Source organism: Ochotona curzoniae, unplaced genomic scaffold (genome assembly GCF_017591425.1).
Source record: "Ochotona curzoniae isolate NIBS_2020 unplaced genomic scaffold, NIBS_Ocur_1.0 contig_2321, whole genome shotgun sequence".
Taxonomy (NCBI): Eukaryota; Metazoa; Chordata; class Mammalia; order Lagomorpha; family Ochotonidae; genus Ochotona; species Ochotona curzoniae.
In genome coordinates this window covers 8,426,423-8,447,632 of record NW_024465421.1, presented here as the reverse complement: position 1 = coordinate 8,447,632, position 21,210 = coordinate 8,426,423, and the positions used below count along the sequence as shown (strand labels likewise).

The following is a 21,210-nucleotide window of genomic DNA, read 5'->3' as shown; positions in this document are numbered from 1 at the left end:
AGGACATGTTTAGAAAGTAAAGGAGGCATCCCAATCCTTGAGGGGGGGCGTGCACATGCATGTGCGTCGGATGCCCCCCACTACTCCAGGGGGTGCCCTCTTCAATGCTGCCAGCAGAAAGGTTGGCTCAGGGCTGGAAAGTGAGAGTGCGGTGTCGGTTACCATGGAAACCGTACGCCTGCCAATCGCCAAGTGAAAGAGAGGGCGTTCAGGAAGGAATCCAATCACACGAGGGGCGGGGCCCAAGCACGACCAATAGGAACAGGAAATAGGGAAGTTTTGCGACATCCGCCTAGGCGTCTGGCGCCTGCGCAGTGTGCGGGGGAGGCCGGTGACGTCCGGTGGAGGCCAAGATGGCGGCGCTAGGCTGATCCTGCTGTGGGTGAGGGCATCGGGGCTGGAGCGGGCGGGATGCTGCAAGGCCATCTGCGAGAGCGCGTCTGCGGGCTGCGGAAGCACCGACCGCTTCCCACGTCTCTGCTTTCTTGCCTTCTGCAGGTGAAGTTCCGCCTCCACTCGCCCGCCGCCCCTCGGGGGACCGTGCGCCGCTCCTCCCCGCCGCTGCCAGCAGCCATGTCTGGGCCCGGCAACAAACGCGCCGCCAGCGACGGGGGCTCAGGACCCCCAGAAAAGAAGCTGAACCGCGAGGAGAAGACCACCACCACCCTTATCGAGCCCATTCGTCTTGGAGGCATCTCCTCCACGGTGCGTGGGGGCTTCTGCCGTCACCCTCCGAGCTGCCCCGCTCGCGCCTCTCGTCCTCCCAAAGCATCCAGCTCCCACTCCAGCGATCCCACCCCCCAGCTCCCCCTTTACAGACCGGTCTTGGGAAGGAAACCGAGAGCACCGCATTTGGCTTCCCTTGGCAGACAGGAAGTGGGTTTCCAGAGGGGGTATGACCCCAGAGTTGGAAAGGGACAGGGGACAGAAGTGGCACCGTGGCCGTCCGAGGGCTCTCGTCCTCCTCGGTGACTGTCTGTCGCCGGCCGACAGGAGGAGATGGACCTGAAGGTGCTGCAGTTCAAGAACAAGAAGCTGGCCGAGCGTCTGGAGCAGCGGCAGGCCTGTGAGGACGAGCTCCGCGAGCGCATTGAGAAGCTGGAGAAGCGCCAGGCCACCGACGATGCCACACTGCTCATTGTCAACCGCTACTGGGCGCAGGTGCACAGCCCCTGCCCCTCCCCCGGATCCCACTGCCCCTCTGCACTGAGCACTCGCTAACTTGTCCATGCTTCTCTCCCCTTCAGCTGGATGAGACCGTGGAAGCCCTCCTCCGCTGTCACGAGAGCCAAGGGGAGCTGTCCTCAGGGACAGAGGCGCCTGGGACTCAGGAGGGGCTGGTGCGGGTCGGCACCCCGCTCATAGAGCCGGGGACCTCGGAGCTGAGGGGTAGGTAGGGCGCAGTCCTGGGATCTGGTGGGGAGGAGGTGGCTTCAGTTCAGGGAAGGGTGCTGACGAGGAGGAGGGACTTTGATAACCAGCTGCTGAGTCGTCCTCGTCACCTCAGTATGCCTAGGCAGCAAAAAGCTTTAGCATCTGACTTGCTTGGTTGGCAGTCTTTTGTGTTTTGATTCCTGTTCATAGTTCTGCATATTGGCTGCATGGTTAATATTGTAGTATTGTAGCATATGCCACACTAAGGAAAGAGTGTTGGAGCCTTGCAAGAGACAGGTGTATGGCAGGTGTACGCGCGTGTGTGTGTGTGTGTGTGTGTGTGTACGTGACTCTGGGTTGCAGAGGTCTGTGAGGAACTGATGTGGCAGCTCCTAAATAAGTTATGTGGCCTTCCTGAGGCCAGACTTGTCCGGCTTTCGAGACAGCCAGGCGTGTGCTGTAGGCTATGTAGAGGAAGCAGTGGAGGGCTGCAGAGCGCAGCAAGAATGTGGTACAAGTGGTGGTGCCCGCCACAGCTGTCCTCATAGGCATCCGTCCCTCCCTCTCAGAGTCCCTGCCAATGCAGCTGCGGCCTCCGCTCAGCGAGCCGGCCCTGGCCTTTGTGGTGGCCCTGGGGGCCAGCAGCAGTGAGGAGGTGGAGCTGCAGCTGCAGGGCCGGATGGAGTTCTCCAAGGCGGCTGTGTCGCGGGTGGTGGAGGCCTCGGACCGGCTGCAGCGCCGAGTGGAGGAGCTCTGTCAGCGAGTGTACAGCCGAGGTAAGCCTTGGGGCTCCGCCCCCTGAGCCGTTCATCCCCGCTGCCCGTTGCCTGAGCCCACCAGCAGCCAGAATTCCAGAAGGAATAGCTAAGGATTAGCTTGGGCTGGCAGAAGGGAGGGGAGTTTCAGGTCAATTCTTTTTTTTTTTAAGATTTATTTATTTTTATTGGAAAGAGGAGGAGAGACAGAGAGGAAGAACTTCCACCCACTGGTTCACTCCCCAAATGGCTGTAATGAGCCAGTCTGAAGTCAGGAGCCTGGAGCTTCTTCCAGATCTCCTATGTGGATGCAGAGTCCCAAAGCTTTGGGCTGTCCTCAACTGCTTTCCTAGGCTGCAAGCAGGGAGCTGGATGGGAAGCAGGGCTGCCAGGACATGAACCAGGGCTCAGGTTAATTCTTGGAATTAAAGTCTAGAGCAATGAGCCAGCAAAGTGGGTACTTGGGAGTGCCCAGTTCAGCTGGAGATGGCTCTGGGGCATTTGGCAGATCCTGCAAGGCATAGCAGCAGCAGGTGTCCAGGCCCCAGCCCCACCTGGGTGCCCTAAGCCAACGACTTCCTTGTTTGTAGAACCAGAGGTAAAGGACTCCTCCTGGCTTTGTCACAAAATATCGGCAAGTCAGCTGGTGGGGGCAGGTCACACCAGACATGTAGCAGACCTTGTTCCCCGGCCCCTAGACTTGTCTCTTACCTGGGCCCTGCCTTCCCAGGGGACAGTGAACCCCCAAACGAAGTGGCTCGGGCCCGCACTCGGGAACTGGGTCGTGAGAACCGGAGGCTGCAGGACTTGGCCACACAGCTGCAGGAGAAGCACCACCGCATCTCGTTGGAGGTGGGGGTCAGAGGGTCTGTTGGGTTGGGACGAGGGCACCCAAGGATCTGAGGGAGGCAAGGTGGCCTGCTTTTTCCCTCTGCCCTGCTAGTACTCTGAGCTCCAGGATAAAGTGACGTCGGCGGAGACCAAAGTGCTAGAGATGGAGACGACGGTGGAGGACCTGCAGTGGGACATCGAGAAGCTCCGCAAGCGTGAGCAGAAGCTCAACAAGCACCTGGCAGAGGCCCTGGAGCAGGTGAGCCTGTCCCGGTACCCCGTTGCCATGGCTGGGGGTGGCAGGCACTAGGCCCCTGCTCACGCCTGTCATCTCTGCTCCCTACAGCTCAACTCCGGCTACTACGTGTCTGGGAGCTCTGCAGGCTTCCAGGGGGGCCAGATCACGCTCAGCATGCAGAAGGTGAGCCGAGCCACCTTCCCCCCACCCGACCCGCCAAGGCCTTGCTCTCTCCTTGTGTGTCTGTCTCACACATGTGCATGTGTGCATTTACTCTGGAGGATTCCTGAACACCACGTGCTAGGGACTGGGCAGATTGGTGAGAGTAAGACCGAGCAAAGTGCCCATGGGGCCTTTTAGCCTCTGACTGGAGAGAAAGGAGGAGGAAGTGGGCAGGTGGCAGAGTCAAGTGACGTTCTGGTAGCTTTCATGCCCCATTTTCCCTTTCCTTTTGGCTCCTCTGCCCTTCAGGAATGCCTGCCTGGGTTCATGTCGGTTAAGAACGTTAGTTCCCAGTGTTCCGAGCTCCCTTGCGGAATTGAACTGTCTCCTTCCCGCTTAGGAGCCCAGAGAAAGGCCCTGCCCAGAGTCTGTCATAGCAGCTTGGGTGCAGGGTTGGAGGGGAACCTGCTGCCTGGCTTGGCCCCGCCTGCCATGCGCTTTCCTCCCCTTAGTTTGAGATGCTGAATGCGGAGCTGGAGGAAAACCAGGAGTTGGCCAACAGTCGAATGGCGGAGCTGGAGAAGCTGCAGGCTGAACTCCAGGGAGCTGTGCGGACCAACGAGCGCCTCAAGGTGCACTGCGGTCAGGGCTCAGGCGGGGCTAATCTCCTAGGTCAATCTGCTGATGTCTTCTGGGTGCCCCTGCCTCTAGGTAGCCCTGCGGAGCCTGCCCGAGGAGGTGGTGCGGGAGACGGGGGAGTACCGCTTGCTGCAGGCCCAGTTCTCGCTGCTCTACAACGAGTCCCTGCAAGTGAAGACGCAGCTGGATGAGGCGCGGGGGCTGCTGCTGGCTACCAAGAACTCCCACCTGCGGCACATCGAGCACATGGAGGTAGGCCCAGAGCGGGGCTGGGAGCCTCGGCTGCACCCTGAGGACTGAGGGGTTTCTGAGCTTCCCAGACCCCTTGGGCACAGATTTTTCAGGGGTGCTGTTGGGCCCTTGCCACCTCACCCCGCAGAGCGATGAGCTGGGACTGCAGAAGAAGCTGCGCACGGAGGTCATCCAGCTGGAGGACACGCTAGCCCAGGTCCGCAAGGAGTATGAGATGCTGCGCATCGAGTTCGAGCAGAACCTGGCAGCCAACGAACAGGCAGGTATGTGGGGTGCCTGAGGGGAGCACTGGGCCTCCTGGCACATGGCCTCTGTGTGAGGCTGAGTCCCCTCAAAAAGCCCTGGCTGCATGAAAGACAGGGACTGTACTGCCTGGCACGTAGGCACAGCCAGGGCCAGCAGCAGCAGGAGCAGCTGATGCCGTAAGTGCACCCCCGACAGGAGCCGTGGGCCTGGCTGCACTCCTTAGCTTACGGTGTGCCCCCCACATACTCTGTAGAGTCCTTCAATGCCATCTGAGAGCAAGCTGCATTCTAGGCTCTGGGTTATGCCAGTGAACAAAACAAAGAAGTCCCGTTGTTGGGGGTGCACTGCTCTAGGAGGATCAGAGCCATGGCTGTTAGTGTGGGACCACGAAAACGGGGAGCAAAATTGCCTCAGGAGGTGTCAGGGGAGGCATGTCAGGTGTGGCTGGAGAAGCTGGGCAGTCTGCTTGAGGGTGGTCCCTTCCTGTGATGAAAAGGCAGGCAAGAAGGGACTACTTCCTGTAAATGTGCACCAGAGGACATTGGGAGCTATTTTAAAATCTGTATTAGCACAAGTAGCACCAGTGGGTGGTGTCAGGTTACTCTTGGGTGAGGATCCTTCAAGTCTGTCACTTGGACAGATAAGGCCACGTGCTGGATAGTCCCCCTCCCACATGGTGGTATTGATGGCTCCGACCCAACCCTCTCCAGGGCCCATCAACCGGGAGATGCGCCACCTGATTAGCAGTCTCCAAAACCACAACCACCAGCTAAAGGGGGATGCCCAGCGGTATAAGCGGAAGCTTCGAGAGGTGCAGGCTGAGATTGGCAAGGTGAGATGGGGCTGCCTGCAGAAGGCTCTGGCTAGAGCCCGCTGAACCCAGGCTCACCTCATTCTGTTTGTCTCCCATCTTTGCAGCTCCGGGCTCAGGCCAGTGGCTCCACTCACTCCATTTCCAGCCTGGGCCACCCAGAGGACGCTGGTCTTAGTGCCCCAGTCCCTGGGAAAGAAGAGGGTGCCCCAGGCCCCGTTGGGACCCCCACCAGCAGGAAGGAGATGGCTTCAGCTCCTGGTGCCACCACTGCCACCACTTCGTTGAAGAAAGAGGAGCTGGTTCCCTCCGAGGAGGATGCCCAGGCCCTCACTCCTGGGGCTCAGGGACCCTCCTCACGGAGCCGAGAACCGGAGGCCAGACCCAAGCGGGAGCTTCGGGAACGAGAAGGGCCCACCCTGGGGCCCGCACCTATAGCTTCAGCTCTCTCCAGGGCGGATCGAGAGAAGGCCAAGGTGGAGGAGGCCAAGAGGAAGGAGTCAGAACTGCTAAAGGGTCTGCGGGCTGAGCTCAAGTGAGGCCCTCTTCCTGCCTTCTCCCTACCCTTGCCAGGTGGCCTCCAGCCTGGCTCACCACGCTCTCCTCCCATGTCCTCCCCCAGAAAGGCCCAGGAAAGCCAGAAGGAGATGAAGCTGCTGCTGGACATGTACAAGTCAGCCCCAAAGGAGCAGCGGGACAAGGTGCAGCTCATGGCCGCCGAGCGCAAGGCCAAGGCTGAGGTGAGGGCAGGTAGGGCTTGGGGGGCAGGATGTGGGGCGGGGTGCGAGGGGGTGTGCTGACTGGCACCCAGCCCAGCATCAGCAGGAAGCAGTGACAGGAGCTCCCCTGCGGCCGTAGGTTGATGAGCTGCGGGGCCGCATCCGGGAGCTGGAGGAACGGGATCGGAGGGAGAGCAAGAAGATTGCCGATGAGGATGCCCTGAGGCGCATCCGGCAGGCCGAGGAGCAGATTGAACATCTGCAGCGCAAGCTGGGTGCCACCAAGCAGGTGCGAGCCCTGCTGGGACTCCCCCAAACCCCTCCGCACCTCTGTGGGCCTCTGTCGCGGTTCCCGGTGGGCATGCTGCCCCTTCACCCAGGTTCACTGTGGCGATGCTCACTCACTGCAGGAGGAGGAGGCTCTCCTGTCCGAGATGGACGTGACGGGTCAGGCCTTTGAAGACATGCAGGAGCAGAACGGGCGGCTGCTGCAGCAGCTGCGGGAAAAAGATGACGCCAACTTCAAGCTGATGTCCGAGCGCATCAAGGCCAACCAGATCCACAAGCTGCTGCGTGAGGAGAAGGACGAGCTGGGCGAGCAGGTCCTAGGCCTCAAGTCCCAGGTAGGCCCCTGCCCAGCCTGCAGGGAGAAGGAGGGGGCCGCGGCAGCCGCCCGCACTGAAGCCTCACCTGCCTCCAGGTGGATGCCCAGCTGCTGACCGTGCAGAAGCTGGAGGAGAAGGAACGGGCCTTGCAGGGCAGCCTCGGGGGTGTGGAGAAGGAGCTGACGCTGCGCAGCCAGGCACTGGAACTCAACAAGCGGAAGGTGAGGCCGGGCCTGGGCTGCTGGCCCACAGCCTCCTGGCCTCTGGGTCCGCACAGAGAAGCTGACGGGGCCGGCCCAGGGAAGGCAAACCCTACACCACCTGCTGTGCCGATCCCATTTTAATCTCATAAGAATCCTTCCAGGCTGCCGTGTGGTAGTGTCCACATTTTAGAGAGAAACAAGCCGAGTCCAGCGTGGTGCTTGCAAAGTGAAGCCAGGAGGCCTGCGTCCCCTGGGGCTCTGGTACCCATGTCCTAACTACTCATTGAATCATTCTGAGATGAGGGTGGTCACGTAATTTGTATTAAACGTGAGAGCCCTAGTCTGTGCTCAAGTCTGAAGATGAGTACTTATTTGCATCTTTACCTGTTGGGCTATTGCCTTCTCAGGGAACTGGTGCACTGAGCAGTGTCTCTTAGCCCCCTCTGAGAGGGGCAGCAGGGTGGCCATCCAGTCAGGCCTGGAACCACCAGTAAAACAGGGAACCCACAAGTAAATGATGATGCAAAAGGTTGCAGTTGATCATAGGAGGGAAATAGGGGTGTGGTACTGGCACCAAGACACTGAAGGAGTAAGTGCCCTGTGTGTATGGGAGTAAGGGGAGCAGAGGGCAGAGCCCAGTGAAGCGATTGACACGCTGGTGAGGAAGAGGAGGCAGGACCCTGCAGGTATTGATGTCGCTGGACTGTGCGACCCATGCAAAGGGTAGAGTCGTGGCTCCACGTGCCCCCCCCCTTGTCCCACCCACCTCAGGCTGTGGAAGCCGCCCAGCTGGCGGAGGACCTGAAGGTGCAGCTGGAACACGTGCAGACGCGGCTGCGTGAGATTCAGCCCTGCCTGGCCGAGAGCCGGGCTGCGCGTGAGAAGGAGAGCTTCAACCTCAAGAGGGCACAGGTGAGTGCTGGGAGGCGCACACCCGAGGGTGGATAGGCAGGTGTGGGGACCCCAGCCCTTAGCCTGGCCTCATCCTGCCCCAGGAGGACATCTCGCGGCTGCGGCGCAAGCTGGAGAAGCAGCGGAAGGTGGAGGTCTATGCCGACGCCGATGAGATCCTCCAGGAGGAGATCAAGGAGTACAAGGTGGGGCCCAGGGCGCGGGGCGGCTTCTTGACCCAGCAGTCCCAGATGAGGGGCTGATGGAAATTGTCCTGTGTATTCTGGGGAACCTGGGACTGAGCTCAGATGGCAAAGCCTGGTAGCACTGAGTGCCCGAGACAGCTGTGAACGTGCAGTGCCTGGTCCAGGGGGCCCTCCTGAGGCTCACAACCAGAGGGCGTGCCCCAGTCCACCCTGATGCCCTGGCAGAGACCTGAGGGCCTCTGGGAAGCACAGACCCTTCAGGAGCCCCAGGCAATCCATGAGCTTCCTGGAAAGGACACGCCCCAAGGTGACCAGAATGAAGAGTGAGTCAGGGTTGGCAGGAGGAGTGAGTGTGAGAGGAAAGCTGGCTGGGGAAGGAGTATGCAGCACGGGTGGAGGAGCCTGCGCCCAGGGCTCGGATGGTGGCAGGGCCAGGTCACGCAGGATTCAGTGAAGTCACATGCACCGTGGGTTGGGGCTGGAGGAAGCCAAGGCCAGAGGCGAGTCAGTGTCCCCGGTTTCAGTCAGCCAAGCAAAATCTGACACTCGGCTTTAGGTGTTAGGGATGAGCAGTATGAGCTTCAAAAGGCTAATGGAGGGACCGGTGCTGTGGCTGGTAAAGCTGCCCCCTGAGCCACCACTTCCCCCATGGGCTCCAGTACACGACCTGGTTGTTGCACTTCAATCCTGCATCCTACAAATGGCCCAAGGAAACGCAGCAGAGGATTGCCTAAGTGTTCGGGCCCCTGCCGCTCACTTGGGAGACTCAGATGAAGCCCCTGGCTCCTGGCTTCAGCCGGGTTCAGCCCTGACCATTGCAGTCACCTGGGGAGTGGACCAGCGGATGGAGGGTCTCTCTGTGTCACTATCTCTCCCTCTCTCTGTAACTTTGACTTGCAAAATAAATTTTTTTAAGGTTAATGGAAAATGGAATTCAAAGATAACATTTATTTTGGTATAAAAATTTTTGAAATCCACACATACCATTTTCCATTTCATACAAAGTGTATGTTATCAAAACACCATATGGGTTTCAGTAATTTTTGCTGTGAGATAGTCTTTTAATTCCATTTTGCCACAAAAGAAAAATGTTTAAGCCTTACTGTCATGTTTTCTGTAAAAGGCAGACAGCACAAGCAGGCTCCTGTTCACTGGTTCACTCCCAAGTACCACCCCGCAGCCAGCACTGGGCTGGACCAGAGCTGGGCGCGCAAGCCTGGTCTCCCACGGGGGTGGCAGGATCCCCTTTATTTGCGCCATTGCTCCTGCAGACTCCTACGGTCTGCATCACAGGAAGCTGGGGTCAGGAGCTGAGCTAAGGGTCAAACACAGCGCCACTAGGACTCGAAGCTGTGTGGAGGCAGGTCCCTAGGGCTTGGGGATGGGTCACATGTATGGAAAGCGCAAGGAAAGCCCTGAGGAAGGGTACAGGTTGCCGGGAGACTGAGAGCAGGCAGTTCCGAGAGATGCAGCGAAGGCAGAGGGCTGAGGTGGAGCCACACATGACAGTGGTCCCGAAAGGTGGGGTAGGGGTGGGGGAAGATCAAGAGTGATGTGGTATCCTGCAGCCAGGATGAAAGCAGTGGTCACCCCTGAAATGGAGGTGGTGAGTCCAGGGCCCAGACTCCCTATGACGCTTCCTGGAAGGTTGGCAGCAACGCGAGGCAGCGAGCAGAGCAGGCACACTGGTGGGTAGTGAAGCTGTCCAGGGCTGCCAGCTGCAGCCCTAGAGCTGGAAGAGCCATATCTGGGATCTTGCAGAGGCAGTGGGCTGGGTTTCAGGAAGACCCCAGGCAGAAGTGTCAGGGAAGGCAAGACCCTGTTGGTGGCAGATGGGAGAGCTTGGGCTGGAAGGACCCGGCAGGACCTGTGGGCAGCCCTGGGAGGGTAGAGATGGCAGACGTCAGTGGCACTGCTGTGTTTACCTGTGGCTCAGGCAGGGCTGGGGTCAGCCAAAGAATGCTGGTGGGGGTGTCCAGCCTGGCCTGAGAGGGTACCACGTACACCACCACTGCCGCCCCGTGGGAATCTGGCTACTCTGTGGTTGGGAAAGCTTTGCCTCTGGGCCTCCATTTCCTCGTTCAAGGAGGATTCTGGTAAGGATCTGGTATGGCCACCACATGGTGGGCTGAGCTGGGATCCCCTCCTGCTCTCGGCGTGGGGCTGGGCACTGTCAAGAGTTGTTGCCAAGCTGATGCCTCTGCCCGGCCCAGGCGCGGCTGACCTGCCCCTGCTGCAACACCCGCAAGAAGGATGCAGTTCTTACTAAGTGCTTCCACGTGTTCTGCTTCGAGTGCGTGCGGGGCCGCTATGAGGCCCGCCAGAGGAAGTGCCCCAAGTGCAACGCTGCCTTTGGTGCCCACGACTTCCATCGCGTCTACATCAGCTGAACCTGGCACTCAGGACTTGGTGACTCCTGCAGCCCTGGCGGCTGTGCCCCAGGCCCTCCACTTCAGTTCCAGCGGCCCCACCTTCTATTTTGGACCCCATGGGCCCAACCCGTATCCACCTAGTTGGCTTGGGGTCCTGGAAGCATGCTCATGGGAGTGGGGTCAGCCAGGTCTGGTTCTGTTACCTGAAGATGGGACCCTCAGCCCAGGGAGCCCCCTCTACTGGAAGGATCTGCCCAGAGGGGCCTCACAGGGGCGCTTCCTGAGAGCTGGCCCTGACGTCTCCAAGGACCCCGTCCCCATGGGACAGTTCTCCAGTCCGTGACCATGACCCCCGCCTACACACCACAGACCAGAGGCAAGCAGGCCAGTCCTCATTTCCCCTGCCTGACGCTGGCCAAGGGCACAGGGCTGCTCAAGGCTTCTGTGTGCCTTGTGAAGTTGGCAGGACACTGGCCCTTGGGGTAAGAACTAGAGGAGATAGGGGGAGTGGGCACCACCTGCAGCTTCTGGGATGCTGGGTCATAACCTCATGCTGTGGCTATACAGTTGGTTTTGGGAAACTTGGAACAGGCCCCTCCCCAGTGTCTACTACCTAATGCTCACTTGCCCCCTTCTTCCCCCCCAGCTCGTGCATCTGAGTGCCCGTTGGGTCCCTGGCCCTAACTCTGCTTTCATGCCAGTGGCCTTAACCGCTGTGGAGTTCCCCAGGAAGGGAACCGACCAGCCTCAGCTGCTGGGCCAACTTGCAGTCATTCCAGGTAGATCTTCCAACACCTTGAGACTGAGCCTATGCCCCAATGTATGCTGTGCTGGCTGCCCAAACAGTTCTTTGGCAAGGCTGCCTGCCTCTTGAGGAGCTTGGGGATGACGCTGTGGACAGGTCCTGGGTCTTCGGGGACCCTGAGCCTCTGCCCTGGACATATCTTGTATAAGCCAATTGTTAAGAAATAAATGGCCATCCTTCAGCCTCGAGTCAGAGCGGCCAGGCCTCTGTCCTCAACAGCCCTCAGTTTTAGATGCTCCAGGGGTCCCGCACATCGGCGGCTTGGGGTGAACAAACACGACACTCCTGCCCACCCACATTATGCTTAGAACGAGCCCGATCCCGAGACCCATAACGGACGCGTTCCCTGGAGCCCCTCCGGCCAAGCGGGCCACGCCCCCAGCGGTCATTGGCCGTTGGGGCCCGAGGTGCAACTTGGGAAATGTAGTCCTTCGTTAGCACGTGGCGCGGTTACTGGGACCGAGAACTGGTTACCCGACTGTATCCTGAAGCGAGACGCCCCTCCCACCTCGGACGCACAGACCAGCACATCTCTGCCGAGTGACTTCCTTCATTGCAGCCTGGCCCGGCCACCGACCAGCTTTTCGGGAATCATGGCCCACGTGCCGGGCAGCACCTGTGTGTACTCAACGTGCTTCCGGCTCCACGGACAGAGCCTTCGCCCTGTCGGCAGCGGGGTCGGCACTGACCGGGATGGGGGTCGGTCCCGGAGCGGGAGTCGGGGTCATAGCAGACGCGGGTTTGTCGGCAGTTGCGTCCTCCCGGAGACCCGTAGCCTTGTCCGTGTTGGCGCCTTCGCGGGGACTCGCGGCCTTGTCCGCTCTCGGACCCCACCTGGCGTCCAGGGCTTCGGCAGGGCAGCAGCGGCTGGGCCAAGTTGGACTGGAGACGGAGCCGCGGGCGACGGTGACCTCGGGTGCAGGGCTGGTGGTGGGCACGCTCGCCGAGCCGCGGGCTGCCGGGGATGACATCGGGCCGCCGCGGAAGTGTCCGCGTTAGGCCGGCGGTGGCCAGGCTGGGAAGAGCGCAGGATGTTGCATCACAGAGACGCAGCTACCGTTGGCGGGGGTGGGGTGCCGGTGGTGAAAGGGGCGCCGAGCCTGGACCCCGCCGGTCCTGCGTGTGTGTCACCTCCACACAGCGTTCCTTAATGAGGTACAGCGGGAGAGCCACATCTCCCCTCCCTAAAGGCCAGTCCGCTGGTCGCGCGGATGGGTCCTCATGCCCAATAGTAAGTTATGCCTCCAAGAGGTTTTCCCAAGCCCCCAAAGCCAAGGGCACAGGATGGAAATCTCGATGGGGCGTCGAGCCCTGAGCCGGTTGGAGGACTAGATGAGCACTCAGTAAACTCGGTCTACCACGAAGCGCTGTGATGGCGGCTGTGTGCCCCTCCACCTGGCCGACTGGGTCCTCGCGTACACGTGCAGTGACTGGAAGCCTGGGCCAGCCTGAGCAGGCGCAGCCCCTCCCCACACTCCCCATGGCGAGGCCGTCCTCAGGGCGGGTGTCTCAGCCAGGACTCCGCTGGGATTGGCCCTCAGGGAGCATTTGATACTGATCGCTTCTCAACCCCCTTAGAGGTTTTGGGGTGCTACACTCCTGGTTTTTCCTAATACCCCTAAGCCAAGACCATGCTTAAGCTGCCAAGACTGGACTCCTTTAGGCCCCTTCTTTGTTGAACTTCAGACGTAGGGATCACTCTTCATGATGGGGAGCAGGGGAGTGAAAACACACCACCCCTTGGGTAGCTCCCCTTTTCTAAGTTCCCCGAAAAAATGCCACCCCACCTCCACGCCCTGCAGCCTCTGCTCACCAGCTTTGCTTCCCTCAACAGGCTTGGGTCACTTCCTCCAGCGCGTTTCCCAGGCCCTCTGGGTCCACAGCCCCTCCTTGCTAAGTCTCTGACCCCCCACTTGCTTTAACTGAGGACTCCTGCCATTCAGGTACCCCACCCCTGCCTTCATCTCTGCTTCTCCTTGCCCCCTCCTGATGGGCTCTGGGGCCAAGAGGTGTTGGAAAGGTGGCTGCATCAGGAGTCCTTTGGCAGGCTGGAGCAGGCAGTGACCTCTGGCTGCCACTGGGGGACTGTGGTCAAGCGCTAGAACCGCGAGCAGACCCAGCTGTGGGGAGGAGGAGGAAGGGTTTGTCTGGAGTAGAGCCGCCTCGGCTCCCAGGATTCTGGTTTTCCGCAAACTTCCTGGTGCATCTCTGGCAAAGCTGCCTTTCTCTGACCCTCAGGCCTGTCCACAGGCTGACATCCTGAGTGAGGTGACTAACCAGGCCTCCGTCCACCTCCTCAGGGGGCTGGGTGGCAATGCCGAACCCTAAGTAAACAGGCTACCAGACAGGGCAACCTGGGCCCAGAGTTTGGGGAACTCCCTGGGAAGAGGTGGCTTGAAGTATGACGGCCAGAGCGATGCCTCTGGGATGCAGACGCTGGGTGGGAACTGACTGGGGTGTCACCATGACCTACAAGCTCTGCAGGGCAGCCTCTGCCCTTTCCAAGGGTGCAGATGTGTAGCTCCTAGACCCCTCAGCCTCCTGCAAGCCCCAGTAGGGGTTTTAGGGCCTAGGGTGGCCTCTGGGTGGAAAACCAGCTCCAGACTGAGACAAAACAGAATACACCTGGGCTATCTTCTTCCCTTTATTCTCTTTAACTAATCAACATGACCACAGGTGACACGACACTCTTACTGACACACAACACTCAAAGGTGGGACTTCCCTCCTAGGGGCAAGGGGCCTGGGCTTGGCTCACCTCTTAGGGGGGTCCTGGAACCCCGCCTCTTGGCTGTGTTGGTTTTCAGGGCCCCTCTTGTTCAGGATTCAGGGCCTGTTCTTTTCAGTTCCCACCTGACCTCCAGGGGCACAGCAGTTTCAAGTTCCAGCCTCAGCTTTAGCTTCCCCTCTCCCCTGGGCAGGGCGGTGGGCTCTGACACCAAGCTGGCCTGCACTGTGCCTTACAGACCCGGTCACCTCCCTGCAGGGTCCCTCCCAAGACACAGCTGGCTCAGGTTTGGGGAGGAAGATTAGGGCAAAGGCTGCAGCCAGAGGCTTCAAATGCTGCCCCTTTCTTTCCAGTAAGACCCAGACCCCACCTGTCAAGTGCACTCCATCTACTCAGAACCAGAGCCAAGCCCTCACCCATCCCCCACAGCATGCGAGCACCCTACTATGTACGTATGCTACACCTTAGTCCTCCATTGGCTACACTGACCTCCCCCCATCCCCAGGACCCTCTCAGACCTGTGCCTGAGGAAATGCTTTGGCGGTGAGGGGAGTTGTCTCTACAACTTGAATTTGTTTCTGTTCAGGAGCACTTGCAGGGAGATCTCGCCTGTCCTGTCTTCTAGGGATGCCCCGGCATCTGGATGCTCTCCTGCCTGGCACTTGGGTTAACGAGGTTCTGTCTGTCTACCCTCCTCCCTCCCCGGCAGGACTGGGCTGTTCTCTCCCACAATGTTCTCGAAAAGGAGACAAAAGGTGAAGGCTTTCACCTGCTGAACTCCACTGACTGGAATATGAGGTGTTGTCCACAGCTCAGCAGAAATCCACACCACTGCCCTCTTACCTGGGCACCTCAGTGTGTAGGGTTCATGACACTGCCCTTCATGACCCAGTATAGAGTCAGAGTCCCCAGCCACAGGGTCCCCAGGGTTGGGACTCAGGGCCCGTCACACAGTTCCCCCAAGCTTTCTCTCTTCGACCAGTTTCCAGGGACGCCCCCAGTCCCGTGGGTGGAGCAGGCTGGGTTTATAACTGTGTGTGGCCAGCGACAAGGGGAGGTGGGCATGGGAGGGGACCGAGGCTCACACTTCCCTCCGGAGGTTTCTGGATGAGGAAGCAGAAGCCAGCTGGGTGGCAACCTGTCGCTTCCGAGGCCACGATCGGGCTGGGTCACTGCCACCCCAGAGGGCTTCAATACCACGGTGACGAGGGTGGCGGGCGTCTGTGGATTCTCCAGGGATCTGGAGTCCAGTCTGTAGGGTGTCAGGTGCCTCCCCAGCATATGGGCTGGCTCGTGCTGAGGGCGGCCTGGCCACCAGCTCCCAGTGAACGGCTGAGGTTGCAAAGCGGGTTGCTGGCGATTCCAGGCACTCTGTCCACCCTTCGTCCCTGGGTGGCCTCATAGAAGGCTGGTGTGTGGTGTGGGGTGGCTATGGCTGACCTGGAAGAGAGGTGAGAGCGGGGAGGGACCTCCCCACACGCCACTGGCAGGTGCCTGCGGGGGGGCTTGATTCTTTGGAGGTTGTCTTAGCAGCAGCTCCCCTCTCCACTGAGGACAGAGTGCGAGGCAAAAGGCTGCCACAGCAGCGGGACGTGGTGGCAGTTAAGAGTCCAGGAGAAACCTCCTGACCTGAGAAAGTGGCCGGAGCAGCCTCCATCCCTCGGAGGCGCCTCGGGGTAGACCTGTATGGATGGGCAGGGCCAAGGGCAGCGCAGCCTGGCTCGGGGAGGACCTGCAGCTTCCCAAGTTCCCTGGCCGTGGGACAGACTGGCCTGCAGCTGGCTGGGTGGTTTCCCCAGCCCCAGCAGCCACATTTTGGTGGTGCTTTCTTAGTATTCTCACCCCACCCCCAAAGTTCAGCCTGCATTAGGGCCTAACACTTTTCGTCTTCCCTTCGCCACGTCGGGAGTTCTTCCTGCTAAGGGATTGGATCTGACCCCCTCAAACACACAGGACTGGCCTTGGACCCCAAGGCGTTCCCAATGCAAAGAGCTGGGCTTTCTCCTGCACCTGTCTGGAGGCCTCATCACTTCTCCCCTCTGACCTGTTGTCTCCCGGGTTGGTGCAGTCCCACCCTTGCCCCAGGGTCCCTCCGACACACCCCTGGCAGGGGAGGGGGAATGCAGGACTCTGTGGAGCTAGGGTATTGAAGCGATTCTTCCACGGCTTCTCGGGGGGAGGGGGGTCACAGCTCCCAAGCCAGCGTCATCGCTGCATTCCCTGTACTTCTCTGGCCCTATGGGCATTACATGAGGATTTGGATACAGTTTTATAGGGCTGCCTAGAGACATATTGAGGACTTCTGCCTACAATTAATAGGGCTTTTATCCACTATGATTTATAGGGGTTTTTTCTGCTACAGTCTTAAAGGGCTTGTTTGTTTTTCCTACATATTTATAGGGTTTCTAACCTGACAGTTTTTCTCTACTGCCTCATGGAGCGATTCCCACCAACGACTTCATTAGGATTTCTCACGGCAGAGGTGACAGTACGGCCTCCCTCCCCCCAGAACTCGCTCTTCTCCACTGCTTCCAGTCTATTGGGGGTTGCCCTTCCTCTCCCTGTACCCCTTCTGTAAGGGGTGGGGATCCAGTGTCCCTCTCCTGGGGGTGGGGAAGAAGGAAAGAGAGGCCCCAGGGCTCAGGCAACATCACGGGGAGATGCCCGGGTGGCAGCTCCTGTGCAGGAGCAAGGCTGCAACTTCGTCGAAGCCATCGCCACACTCTGGGCACAGGTAGGGCTTCTCCGCGGGGCGTGTGCCCGAGCTGCTCCCTTCCCCTGGCCTGCTGCTCTCTGCGGGGGCGGAGGCCTCTCCCTCACCTTCACCTTCCTGGCCAGTGGGCGAGGCAGCTGGCTCACCCTCAGGCTCGGGCTGGGACTCAGACGGGTCCTCAGCTGAGGGAGGCTTTTCTGGACTGTGGGTCTCCTGGTGCCGGCCGAGGGCCAGGCGGTCAGGGAAGGAGGCCCCGCACTGGGAGCAGCTGTAGGGCCTGGCTCCCAGCGGGCTCTTGAGGTGCTCCAGCAGCACGGAGGAGGCCTTGCTCCGCTCAGGGCTCCGTGCAGCCTTGGCAGCAGCCGCATGCACCTTCTGGTGCAGCAGCAGCTCGGAGCTGAGGCCAAAGCTTTTTTTGCATTCAGGACACTTAAAGGGCTTGGCGCCCAGGAAGGGGCTGGGCCCCGGCCCGTCACCAAAGCCGGTCCTGTAGTCGCGGAACCGGAAAGGCTTCTCGCTGCCGTGAGTGAGCTGGTGCTGCGCCAGCACGGCCCGATCCAGGAAGCTCTCCCCGCAGTGCGAGCAGATGTAGGACTTGGGGGACAGCCTCTGGCCAGGCTTCTCCTGCCCCTCGGAGGGCGTCTTCAAGGACTGTCCTGGGGGCTCAGCTCTGCCCTCCGCTGCCCCCTGGAAGGAGTTGCCTCCGAAGGGGAGCCTGGGTGAGCGGAACTGGGGGGGCTTGGGTGCTGGGGGTGTACTGAGACCATCGGCATTCTTGTAGGGGTTCTCCCCGATGTGGATCCTCTGGTGTTGCATGAAGATGCCCTCGTCGTTGAACCCCTTCCCGCACACCAAACACTTGTGCGGCTTGGCCCCTGGCGGCGGCGTCAGCAGTGCGGGGTCCCCAAGCCCCAGCAGGCTATCGCCCTGCGCCCTCCGCGCAGGCGTCTTGCCCCGCTCGTGGATGGCCCGGTGCTGCTCCAGCTCGTGGGCCTCCAGGAAGGCCTTGCCGCAGTCAGAGCACACGAATAAGTTCTCGTCCATGTGTGTGCGCACATGCGTGATGAGGTTGGAGCTCTGGCTGAAGCTCTTGCCGCACTCGGGACACTTGTAGGGCTTCTCGCCGGTGTGCGTGCGCCGGTGCTGGATGAGGTGTGAGCTGCGGATGAAGCTCTTGCCGCAGTCCGGGCACTTGTAGGGCTTCTCGCCGGTGTGGATGCGCTGGTGGCGGATGAGGGTGGAGCTCATGATGAAGCTCTTGCCGCAGTCGGCGCAGATGTACGGCCGCTCGCCGCGGTGGATGCGCTGGTGGTTGATGAGGTTGGAGCTCACGCTGAAGCTCTTGCCGCACTCGGGGCACTTGTAGGGCCGCTCGCCCGTGTGCGTGCGCTGGTGCCGCAGCAGCGTGGCGCTCAGCGTGAAGGTCTTGCCGCACACGGGACACTTGAAGGGGTCCTCACGCAGGTGCGTGCGCTGGTGCTTGATGAGCGTGGAGCTGTGGCCGAAGCTCTTGCCGCACTCGAGGCACTCATAGGGCTTCTCCCCCGTGTGTGTGCGCTGGTGCTGAGTCAGCTCCGAGCTCTGGATGAAGCTCTTGCCGCACTCGGTGCAGCGGTAGGGCTTCTCGCCAGCGTGGATCTTCTGGTGCTTGAGGAGATTGTGGTTCTGGCCGAAGCGCTTGCCGCACTCGGGGCACTTGTAGGGCTTCTCGCCCGTGTGCGTGGCCTGGTGCTGGATGAGGTCAGAGCTGCGGTAGAAGGCGCGTCGGCACTCCCCGCACTTGTAGGGCTTCTCGCCGGTGTGTGAGCGCTGGTGCTTGATGAGGTTGGTGCTCTGCGTGAAGGCCTTCTCGCACTCGGTGCACTTGTAGGGCTTCTCGCCCGTGTGCGTGCGCTGGTGCTGCACCAGGTTGGAGCTCCAGCTGAAGCACTTGCCGCAATCGGGGCACTTGTAGGGCTTCTCGCCGGTGTGCGTGCGCTGGTGCTGTACCAGGTGCGAGCTCTGCGTGAAGCTTTTGCCGCACTCGGAGCACGTGTTGGGCCGCTCGCCCGTGTGGATGCGCTGGTGCCGCAGTAGCTTGGACCACTGGCTGAAGCTCTTGCCGCATTCGTTGCAGATGTAGGGCTTCTCGGCCCCGGCCGGGCGGCCCTGCACCAGCTCCCGCAGGCTCGGCTCACTGGTGGCCACCACCGGCGGCGGGCTGTTCCACGTGGGCAGCGTCCCCCACTGCCAGCTGGCCTCACAGGCCTTGGTCCAGTCGGACGGCATAGGAACACCCTCGGGAGCTGAGGGGTCCGAAGGGGTGGAGTGACCCAGAGGGCTTGGGGTGTCCCGGGGGGCTGAGGGATCCTGGGAGGGGCTCTCCGGGAGCATCTCTGCGGTGTCCTTGAACTCTGGGCTCTGGGCTGGATCTTCCAGGATGGCCTCCTCTGTGGAGCTCTCCTGCTGGGCGCTCTCCTCCTCGTCCCCACTCTCGGCACCTACAGACACACAGGGAGTCTCCATCCGCTGGGTCTCCCTCAGACCTCCCCACGGGGCTGGCCTCTCCCTCACTCTGCCCTCCCCTGGCCTTCCCCGTGCCAAGCCCAGGGCCGCAGTCCTGCGGGGCAGTGCCCCCTCACCTCCGTCAGTGTGGCTCGGGCTCTGGTCTGGCCCCTGCACGTCTGGGCCCCACAGCACTGTCTCTGGCTCCATCCCAGGGCTCACTGGGCACCCTACGGTGGGGGAGAGGGAGGGAGAGGGGGTACACAGGGGAGGCTCCTTGTTTGTTTTGTTGCACCGTTGTCCTTCCTTCCCCCTGCACCAGGTTTATTCCCCCACACGCTGCCAGTCCTGCTCCAGTGAACAGGAGTGCTCTGGCTCTGCCGGTGCTCACACTGGCCCCTTTCCCCAGGCCCCATTCCTGCACCTGCTCTTGCAACTCAGGCACACCGGTGAGTGCATAAGAGCATAATTAAAAACTCATCAGGCACGACCCCTTGACCCCAGACTGGGGGCTAGAGAAGTGTGTGACCCTGGCACTCACCCTGCAGCTCCTACACCCAGAGGCTGCAAAACCTGTCATTCAGGGAAAGCTCATTAGGACTCCAATTTCCCTCCTTAATGGGGCTGCTAATTGGGACCAATAAACTTTTCCCTGAGGAGCCCAGAGAGAGAATGGGAAGCGGACTTTAAAGGGTTAAAAAAAAAGAGAGGAAAAACCACCCTAAGAAGGCCTCTCCCAAGGCAGGGCCACCTTCCCACCAGCCAGGCTTCTGTAGGAACAGGAAGAGGATGAGCAGGGGGCAGCCATGGGATCTCCCCCCACAGGGACGTCTCCGGGAAGCAGACTGCCCCCACTTTACAGGTGAGTAAATCAGTGCTCCCTGCCACCCCACAGGCACACACACTCCTCCCTGGTCTCAGGCTGGGCCCAGGCAAAGGGACGACCACACAAAAGCGCGATTCTGTGTGTGGGGGAGCGCCAGGTGACCTTGGGAGTCATGTGAGACTCACACTGCTGGCAGCCACAAGTGCCGCTAGGACAGCTCGGCCCAGGCTGCTGCCCGCGACAAGGGGCTGCAGACAGTCCTGGCAGGAGGGGTCCCTGGGCTTGGCAGCGCTAGGGCTGCACCCAGCCTGGCCCCTCTCCCTGTCCCTTTGTTCTGTTTGTCCCTGGCACATATTAGGTGCTCAGTAAAGTATGGGGGACTGGGAGGAAGGGGATGGAAGGCGCCAGCCCCTGGCGCTGGGAGAAGTGACTGGACTGGGTGGCTTTAAAGACAAGACTGCACAGGACTGGGGCACAGGGCCAGCGGCTGCCTGGGTGTGTGTGTGAGGGGTGAGGAGAGACAGCCATCTGTCATTTCCACAAACTGAGATGAGGAGGGGACAGGGTCCCAGCAACACAGAGTTAGGGAGGAAGGCTTCTCACATACAGACCCCTAAGAAGGTCCCTGCACATGCGTCAGGGCTGGGGATGGACTGTGGCAGGGGCAGGGTGCAGAAGGGGCTCTGCAGGCTGTGGGGAGGTTAATTCATTTCTTCATCTCCACTCAGTCCTGGAGACCCCTACCCGCACTCATAGGTGCCTTTGGGGAGTGGAAACTGCACGCGTGAAGGGCTACCTGGCCGCTTGCAAGTGTCCCCTGCCTTGGCAGAGCGCGGCGGGGCGTCCCTGTCCCTTGTCTGTAGAAACCCAAGCCCAGTGGTCCCGAGGAGGAGGGAAAGGGTTAACGCGCAGGCCGCCATGGAGCAGGCAAAGTGGGAAGACACCGGGGAGGGAGGCGAGGAGTGTCCGGAGCAGGCCCTGGCGCCCCCCAGGACGGCGGACGGAGAGAGGAGACGGCGGCTTGGGAGAGGTGTGGGCAGTGGCCCGGGGTGACCCTGACATGGAGGCAGCGGGAAAGCAGCCACCCACCCCGCGCCCCGGCCCCGCCGCGCCCGCGCCGGCCCAGACCCCGCAGCCCTGCCCTTCCCAAGTGGCGACCCCTCGCTCCGGCTTCCAGTCCCCGGGGCCGGTCTCCTCGGCCGCTGCCCCGGCCCCCGGCTCTCCGGCCGCAGCGCCCCGCACCGCCGGCCCCGCACCCCGGCCCCGGGCGGCGCGCGCCCGCCCCTCCCCCGCTGCCGGCCCCTCGCCCGCGCGCGCTTCCCACAATCCCCCGGCCCGCCGCGGCCCCCGG

The 21,210-nt window shown here is 60.9% G+C and overlaps 2 protein-coding genes across 2 annotated transcripts; one reads left to right on the top strand and one right to left on the bottom strand.

The window, feature by feature from the left end:
- Positions 1 to 344: 344 nt before the first annotated feature.
- On the top strand, positions 345 to 11,290 carry RNF40 (ring finger protein 40). Its single transcript, XM_040972995.1, has 20 exons — positions 345 to 382; positions 499 to 705; positions 994 to 1,161; positions 1,248 to 1,389; positions 1,944 to 2,150; positions 2,860 to 2,981; positions 3,073 to 3,219; positions 3,307 to 3,381; positions 3,873 to 3,992; positions 4,072 to 4,251; positions 4,379 to 4,514; positions 5,208 to 5,329; positions 5,416 to 5,843; positions 5,931 to 6,048; positions 6,167 to 6,316; positions 6,438 to 6,650; positions 6,728 to 6,853; positions 7,607 to 7,747; positions 7,831 to 7,932; positions 10,146 to 11,290. Exons 2-20 carry the CDS (start codon positions 574 to 576, stop codon positions 10,320 to 10,322), a joined length of 3,006 nt encoding a protein of 1,001 aa, XP_040828929.1. The 5' UTR covers positions 345 to 382; positions 499 to 573; the 3' UTR covers positions 10,323 to 11,290.
- Positions 11,291 to 14,694: 3,404 nt separating this feature from the next.
- ZNF629 (zinc finger protein 629) lies at positions 14,695 to 19,243 on the bottom strand. Its single transcript, XM_040972994.1, has 2 exons — positions 19,171 to 19,243; positions 14,695 to 19,029 (listed from the first exon to the last, which is right to left on the bottom strand). Exons 1-2 carry the CDS (start codon positions 19,241 to 19,243, stop codon positions 16,487 to 16,489), a joined length of 2,616 nt encoding a protein of 871 aa, XP_040828928.1. The 3' UTR covers positions 14,695 to 16,486.
- Between the last annotated feature and the right edge of the window lie 1,967 nt (positions 19,244 to 21,210).